Below are 8,808 nucleotides of genomic sequence, written 5' to 3' on the forward strand. Positions count from 1 at the left end.
GATTTTTTTTTTTTGGTATAGATTGCTTCTCAATGTCAAGAAAACAAAGATCCTTACCACTGTACCGATAAGCAGTATCATGACGGATGGAGATTGAAACTGTCAACACCTTCATCTTGCTTGGACCCACAATTAACATCCTTGGTACCAGCAGTCAGTAAATAAGGAGATGTATTATTGCACTGGGAACATCTGCAGTTAGGGGCCTCTCCAAATGATTGATGAGTAATGATGTCAGTTTGAGGACTAAGGTGCATCTGATACAGGTCATGTTGTTGTTAAGATGATATGCATCTGAGAGCTGGACAATAAAATAAGGATGGCAGACAAAGAATTGACACCTTTGCTCTATGGTTTTGGTGAACAGCACTGAACATCCTATGAATGGCCAAACATATATGTCTTGGAGAGGCTGCAGCCAGAGTGCTCTTTGGAGGCAAGAATGATGAGGTTTTGCCTCATATACTTTGGGCACATTTTTAGGAGGGACTATTCCTTGGAGAAGGACATGATGCTGAGAAGGGTGGAAGGTCGGCAAAGGAGATTGACATGGTGACTGCTGCAATGGATCCTTGTGTGTCAGAAAGTGTGAGGAGTCATACTCTACTCATTGGCACTTAACAACAAGGGGGTCTTAGTAGGAAATGAAGATTTCAAAACAAATTGACCCTGACCTTTAAGATAAGGGGTTCTTTAACCGCACTCATGATAATCCTGTATATTAAAAAGTTTAACTGCTCAGTAAGGTTTTCTTGTCTATGATCTTTACAGGACTCTTCTCATGAGAAGCTACTGGGTGAGTTCAAACAACCAAACTTTATGTTAATAGCAGATTGCAAAATGCCCTTGGGACAAAAAAATAAATAGACTTTAATTTTCTCTTATCTTTGAGTCAAAGTCCGCCCAAAAGAGAGTATAAACAATTTAAGTAATGGGTCACTCTTTTCATCAAATTCGTAGTTGCCAGAATAAGAAGAGAAGGCTTCAATGGATCTAGTCGTGGTCCTGGTGGTCTGTGCTCTCTGCTTGCTTTTCATTTCACTCTGGAAGCAGAGCCATGGGAAAGGGAAACTCCCACCAGGGCCCACTCCTCTCCCAATTATTGGAAATAGCCTACAGATCAATTTTAAGAACATCAACAAATCTTTAAGCAGTGTAAGTATACTGTATTCTTCTCCAATAGCATGCATAGGGAAATTAAATAGTTCCTAATTTTGAGTAAAATTTATTTCATGAGATGTATTTGTTGTTTTTGCTGTGATATGACTTGGAGTCAGAACCAAGTCATAGCTGACCAAGTCATAGAGGGTCTCCAGAGGCTGTGAATTGAATAGGAGATGTCCCATCTTTCTCCTTTAGAACTGTTGGTAGATTTGAATCACCTTCTTTTGAGTTGGCAGAGCAACTCTTCACTATTAGTCTATCAGAGATATAGTACTGATAAATTACAAATCTATCATTTTAGAAATAGAAAAATGAAGTAATATGTTTTGAGAGAGGATAAATTAAAATTTGTATTAGTATTTCAAATGATTTCTATTTGATAATTCTAAAGTACTAAGAATTGATGCCTTTGAGTTGTGGTGCTGGAGAAGAGTCTTGAACATACCATGGACTGCCAAGTAAACAAATAAATCTGCCTTGGGGAGGGTGAAACCAAGTTTCTTCTTGAAGGCTAGGATTTTGAAGCTCCGTCTCACATACTTTGCACACGTGGCCAGGAGGGACTAGTCCCTGGAGAAGGACATGATGTTTGGAAGGGTAGAGGGCTAGTGCAGGAGAAGGAGACCCCAGAAGAGATGACTGACATAGTAACTGGGACAATGGGGAGTAAGTGGGTCAGAGTCAGAGAAACAAGCTCAGAATAGGGCAGGTTTCAGAGCTATTGTCACAGGGTAGCTATGAGTCAAAGGCAACTCGACTGTACATAATGACAACAATGTTTAATAGTAATTATCATAATATTTATCTTAATGACCTTAATAGATCATTGTAAGATACAAACACATTGGTGCTATGGGGAAGTATTATCAGGTAACTATTACTTGAAGCAACACTGTGAACATTGAATTTGAACATTGTTCTATTGTGCACCATACTCTCCATGAGCCCACTGTTACAGTCATTGTGTCAATCTATCTTGTTAGAAGCAAATTAGTAAGAATTAATATGGTAATGATAAGGGAGAAGAAAATAGTATGACTGGGTTCCTTTGTTGCTTTAAAATAGTTTGTTGACATTTGGTTGATATTAGATGATGTTGCAAGAGTTTTGTGAATAGAAATTTGATTGTATATGTTGTTTTACTGTATAAACAACAAATTTTGCTCAGATTATACAAGAACATTAATTTATCTACCAAAGCAAATGGTGTGTAATGTCAAGGGAACTATGAATAAAAGACACAGTAAGCAGGGGTTCCCTGCTGGGAAGTGTGTGGTGAGATCATCCTGGGCCTTCAGGATAGTGTCTCAGGATGGAAGAAATGGTTCCGTCTTAAAATGCTGCCTGTTTTGGTACAGGCTCAGTGGCGCCACTCTCTTTGTTAGCAGTACCTATAGTTTTGAACCTGGATTTGCTTGTAACAATACTGAGTCGTTTTTTAAAGCCAACACCCGTGGCACCAGCAATCAACAAACCAAAAGACAAGTTACTTTAGGAAAATCTACTGTCAGGGACCTCTCAAGAGTGATAAAGAGCAATGATGTCAGTCTAGAGGCTAAGGTGTGTCTAATCCAGGCCATGGTCTTCTCAATTACTTGTTATGTATCAGAGAGCTGGATAGTAAGTAAGGATGACAGAAGAATCTATGCTTATACATTGTGGTGCTGGAGAAGAGTACTGAGCATTCCATGGACAAACAAACAAACAAAAAGATATGTCTTCTTCAATCTATCAACCAAATATATTCAAGACTGACTGCAGAATGGAAAACACTCTTTTATATTAACTTTCAAAATGAAATAAAACATCTCAAATAAAAAAAAATAGATTTGTCTTGGGGGAAATGCAACCACCATGATTCTTGGAGGCAGGGACGATGAAGCTCTATGTCTCATACTTTGGGCAGGTTACTTGGCGAGATTGTTTCTTGGAAAGGGCCATCATGCTTGGAAAGGTGGAGGGTCAGCATCAGAGAGGAAATCCCTCAATGAGATGGATTGTCACAGTGACTACAGCAGTGGGCTCAAGTGTCACAGAGATGATGAAGACGGTACTGAATAGGGCAGAATAAAGGTCTCTTGTTCATGGGGTCACTATGAGTCATACTTGACAGCACCTACCAACAACATTTGGTAACAAGTATTAAAAAAATGTTCAAACAACATTGTAAGTATTTTTTTGAAATCATCAGTTACATATTTGTTGTTGCTGTTGTATATAGCTGAAACAGAAGCTATTCATAACTGACCCACTAGCAGGGTTTCAGAGGGAGCAAATCACGTGAGAGGAGACGGCCCATTCTCTTGCCAAGCAGCTGGTGGATTTGAACTGCATGACTTTGGGATTGCAGCACAGCTTCCATCGAAGTTCCCTTATAAACAATACAATTTATATATTTTAGGAGTTCTAAGCTAAAAGTTAAAATTATGATTGGCTTCAATGATACTGCTTTATACTTAGAAATTTTCTGCTCTCTCTCTCTCTCTCTCTGTGTTGTGTGTGTAAAGTTCTGACTTTCACATTATTTTTAAGAAGGCCATTGCATCATAAGCAATTTTCCCTGTTGACTCTCATACATCCCAGATTTCACTTGCAGATGCACCCAGTTCTTAATATGTTAAGAATGGTCTTCACAAAAATAAGATCAAATCACTTAACTTTTAAAGCTGGGTGATAGCTTGCATTTCTAATGCAATTGCAAACACAGTGTCATGAAAAAAAGTTTAAAGCACAGTGGTATCTTATATATCAGACTACAGAAAGGGCTGTCAGGCAAAGACAACCATCTTTCCTCTTTATGTCAAGTAATAAGGACACGTCCTTTGGAGAGAAAGCCAAAATTCAACTGTAGTGCTTCTGAGAACAGTGTAATGCGACTCTTGGTTACACTTCTCTGGCCTGCAGGAAATACCAGGCAATGGAATGGACTGCTCAAGACTTCATTTAGTATAAAATCAAGAAGATAAGGGGAGAGGAACTCAAAGTCAAGAGTCCTCCCAACTACACAACCTTTTATTGAGAAGTTTTCTATTACACAAGCAAAAGAAGATATTAAAAAGTATTATGAGATTTACACAAGACATCCTCTTTGTTGCAATGACCCTTCCCCATTTTATAACTACATTCTTACTGGTAATTTTGAGTTAATAAGAGAATGTTTTCTCTGAGGCATATTGCAGACATCCATTTAAAAGACAGGATGTTCTGACCTTGTGGGGACATGTTGACATTTATTAACTTACACTTTGTTCTGTTGAATAATTCACCATTTACTTAGAAATGTTTTCATGTTTTTTCACAATGTGCATGTTATAGGGTTTTCTTTTTAACAAAGTTTTCCCTGATTACATTTTCTTGACCCAAATAACCTCTGATTTTGTTAGTTTAATCTCTACAACTCTTCAGGACAAGAGACCCTTCAGTGCCAGCATCATGCGAAAGGACAGCATAGAGTACAGAGAAGAGCCTGATGAGAGGGTTATGTATATAAAATTGTACAAAAATGAAAAACTGATGTAGGCTTTGTGTCCTGGTGACCTAGGGGGTAGGGGTTGTTCTTCCAATCCCAAATGCAGACAGTTCAAATCCGCCAGATGTTCTGCAGGAGAAAGTTGGACAATCTCCTCTCATGCAATTTACAGCTTTTGAAAACCCACTGGACGGTCAGCTATAAGTTAGTTCTGATTCAACAAAGAGAAAGAGAAAGATCAAAAGTATGCCTAAATCAAGAAATATTTGAGATATTGTGTAACAGAACAAAACATTATCAATACAACAATTTTGATGTGAAGTTTATCCAGGATATGGAACAATGAGTTACTTCTTTTCCTAATATTTGCATCTCTTTTCATTTTTCACAGTTCTCAAAAATCTATGGCCCTGTGTTTACTCTGTATTTTGGCATGAACCCCACAGTGGTTTTGTATGGATATGAAGCAGTGAAAGAAGCCTTTTTTGATCAAGGAGAGTACTTTTCTGGAAGAGGCCATTTCCCAGTTGCTGAAAAAGCGAAGAGACAAAAAGGTAGGTGTGCACATTTATTTCTTCAGCAGTTGAAATGGAGAGTGAGTAGGACTCCACAGAATAGAAGGCAAAGCCTTTCCCATCTTTACCTAGGTCAGTGTCCTCTTCCTTGCCAAAAATCTCTGTTCTACTTCCTTTGACAGGAGTCATTTTCAGCAATGGAAAGACATGGAAAGAGCTTCGGCGCTTCTCTCTCTTAACTTTGCGGAATTTTGGAATGGGAAAGAGAAGCATTGAGGAACGTGTTCAACAGGAAGCCCGTACTCTCGTGGAGGAATTAAGGAAAACCAATGGTAGATGACTCTTTACTTTGTATCTCTGACCATAATAAACTCTTCCCATATTTTTCTTTTTGTTTAATGGTCCCAAAGCACCCCGTCCCAACAAAAGTCTTGGCCCAAAGACTCTTAGTTTTAATTCCATGAGTCAACAAGCCTAGTTGCCTGACAAATTTCCAAAAGCACTCGCTCTATCAGTATGCTTCCTGAACAAAGGTATTCAACTTTCTCATTGGACCCATGACATGGTTCAAATTATGTTTCTCAAAAATACATGTTTATGATAATATGATCAACTAAATAGTTGTAAAAGATTTTAGGGTGGAATGTAAACTCCCTTAAATTCTATCAAAACCCTAATAAGATGTAAAGGAGTACACTGTGGGCTCTGACACAGAGAATATTGTTAAGATGTATTATAATAGGAAATCACATATTCTCTTAGGCGTGACAAGATCTGAAGCCCATTTGTATGTTCACATAAAATCAATCCTATTGGCATTAAAGCCAATGCAAGCCTTAGCAATCAATCTAATAGTCATATCCAAACAATTTTTCCTGTTGTTGACACATGCTGTCAAGTCAGCTACAACTACCTGCAATGACCCTGTGAACAAATAACTCTGAACTCTGCCCTATCTTGAGCCATCCTCACTGTCTCTGACACGTCTATCACCTTTGCCACAGTTTCCGTGTCAATCCATTTCATCCAGGATCTTCCTCTCCTGTGCTGACCTTCCACCCGTCCAAGTATGATGTCTTTTGCCAAGAACTGGTAGCATGCCTAAAGTATGAGAGGAGTTTCGAAATCCTTGCCTCTGGGAACAACCTGGTTTCACCTTTTCCAGGACATACCTGTTTGTTCTCTTGGCAGTCCATAATATGTTCAGTATGCTTCTCTACCACCACAACTCAAAGGCATTGATTCCTCTTTTGTTATTCTTAGTCATTCATTGTTCACTTCTAAGATATATAACGACCAATAGAGAAGACCATGACCTGCATCAGGCTCATCTTAGTCTCTAGATTGACATTGTTGCTCTTTATCACTTTTGGGAGGTCCTTGGCAACAGACTTTCCTAAGCAACTTGTCTTTTGACTTCTTAACTGCTGGTGCCAAGAGTGCTGATCATGGAACTAAGTAAAATGAAATTGTTAGCAACCTCAATCTCTTCTTCATCGATCATAAAGCTGTCAATTGGCTCGGTGGTGCGAACCTTTGATCTCTTGACATTGAGGTGCAAACCATATTGAAGAGTGCAGTTCTCGACCTTCTGCAGCAAATACTTCAATTCCTCCCTAGATTTGGTGAGCAAGGTCGTGTCATCTGCATAAAGCAGGTTATTAATGAATCTTCCTCCAATCCTGATACTGCATTGTTCTTTATAGAGTCCAGCCTCCTAAATTATCTCTTCTGCATACAGATTGAAAAGACTTGGAGAAAGGACACATCCCTGACTCACTCTTGATTTTGAACCTGCGGTGTTTCCTTGCTCTGTCCACACAGACAACTTCCTGGGATTACCATTCTTCCCAGTGTTGAACACAATTTGTTGTAATCCACACAGTTAAATGCGGTTGCATAGTCAACAAAACACATTAGACATTCTTCTGGTACTCTCTGCTTTCAACAAGATCTATTCTGACATTGGCAATGAAATTCCTAGTTTCCCAGGCTCTTTTAAATCAGCTTGTATTTCTGGAAATTCTCAGTCGATGTACTGTTCTAATAATTTTTGGATAATCTTTAGCAATATTTTGCTTGCATCTGATTATTAGTGATATTGTTTGATAATTTTCACACTCTGTTGAATTGGCTTTTTAGAGGATGAGAATAAATGATCTCTTCCAGTCAGTTGGCCAGGTCTTCCAGAATTCTTGGGAGAACCTGCTGAGCACTTCTAGGGCTGCATCTGTTTGTTGAAATATACCAATGAGTACCCCATCAATTGCCGAGGCCTTATTTTTTTGTAAGTTCCTCAGAGCATCTTCAATTTCCTTCTTTATACCATTGCTTTTTGATCATATTGTATTTCATGAAATTGTTCTGTGTTGGCCAATTTTTGGTACAGTGACTGTGTATTCGTTCCATCTGATTTTGATGCTTCCTGGATCTTTCAATGTTCTGCCCATGGCGTCTTTTTTTTTTTTTTTAAAGCTTAAAGCAGCTTTATTAAGGGGGATCCCTGGTGGGATTCCTTGGTTTGGAGAGAGAGACAGGTCAGGGGAAAACCTCATATGGCGTCTCTAAGTATTACAACTTGAGGCTTGAAACAGAATGCTCTCAACAAACAGCAGTTCTTTATGAAATCCAACAGAAAGCTGTATACACATCAGACAGCGAGGTGTCTTATTTTCTTCTGATGCCTCTGGATTTTGTAGCTTGAAGATCTAGTTTAAATGTAATATTCTGTACTCGGTATCACAGTCTCTTAGGGCCAAGTGCCACGAGTCAGGATTTCTCAGGGAACACTGCTGTAAAACAATTTCAAGGTACACTCAATTATCTTTGGGACATTCATTCCCTAGATTAGCACACTGCTGTCCTTCATGGCCTTTTTTTCAGAGGGGCAGCCTCTGAATTATTAGATGAAAATTAGGGTGTTTCATCTTCAGATTGACACATTGGGGCTCTGGGTTTAACATAGCGTTTTATGATTATCATTAAATCTCTAGGCCTAATATAGCATCTGACGAGGGCTTTCCACAAGTTCTTCTCTTGGCCTTACCCATCTGACACATACTTGCTTGCTAACTACTAACATTCGAAACTTTATCTTTTCAAGATTCATTTTATATTTTTTATAATACACTCTTTAAAAAAACTTTTTTAAGAGTTTTTGTATAATTATTCATATACATCATGTTTTGTGCATGTGTTTTATCTTTCACATATCATTGTTACACCTTATATTTTATATAATTCATTCCCATTGCTCTATACCTATTATCACCTCATCTTTTCAAGTCCCTATTGAACATTTCCCATTTTTCCCCCCTCCTCCACCAACCAACCTCTGCTATTTCACTGATTTTCCCCTCCCCCATTTCTACTCCCCTTCTCTCCTTTCCCTTTTGAACATTCGCTTGCTCAGTTAGCCTCCTATTATCACAATAGTGACCTTATGCAATATTTGTCCTTATGTGACTATTTTACTCAGTATAATGTTCTCTTGTCTCTCCAAAGTTATATAGTGTTTTACAGAGTCGCTGTTCCTTAGTGCTACAAAATATTCCATTTTGTGTGTGTACTATGATTTCTCAATCTAGTCATCTGTTGATGGACATTTGAGTTATTTCCATTTCCTTGCTATTGTGAATAGCACTGCTATGAACATAGATG

The 8,808-nt window shown here is 38.4% G+C and overlaps 1 protein-coding gene across 2 annotated transcripts in view; it reads left to right on the top strand.

The window, feature by feature from the left end:
* The first annotated feature begins 564 nt into the window (after positions 1–564).
* Positions 565–8,808, top strand: part of LOC102859604 (cytochrome P450 2C19-like) — a 27,224-nt gene continuing 18,980 nt past the window's right edge. Inside the window, exons 1-4 of one of the 2 annotated variants that reach the window (XM_006880095.1) lie at positions 565–574; positions 998–1,155; positions 5,025–5,187; positions 5,331–5,480. In XM_006880095.1, the coding sequence (XP_006880157.1) occupies positions 565–574; positions 998–1,155; positions 5,025–5,187; positions 5,331–5,480 (481 nt within the window). Of the gene's footprint in view, positions 575–987; positions 1,156–5,024; positions 5,188–5,330; positions 5,481–8,808 lie in introns of those variants that run through there. The other variant, XM_006880096.1, reaches the window with a different exon arrangement.

The sequence above is a fragment of the Elephantulus edwardii genome, unplaced genomic scaffold, assembly GCF_000299155.1.
Source record: "Elephantulus edwardii isolate Elephantulus edwardi_28Jun2011 unplaced genomic scaffold, EleEdw1.0 scaffold00006, whole genome shotgun sequence".
Classification (NCBI taxonomy): Eukaryota; Metazoa; Chordata; class Mammalia; order Macroscelidea; family Macroscelididae; genus Elephantulus; species Elephantulus edwardii.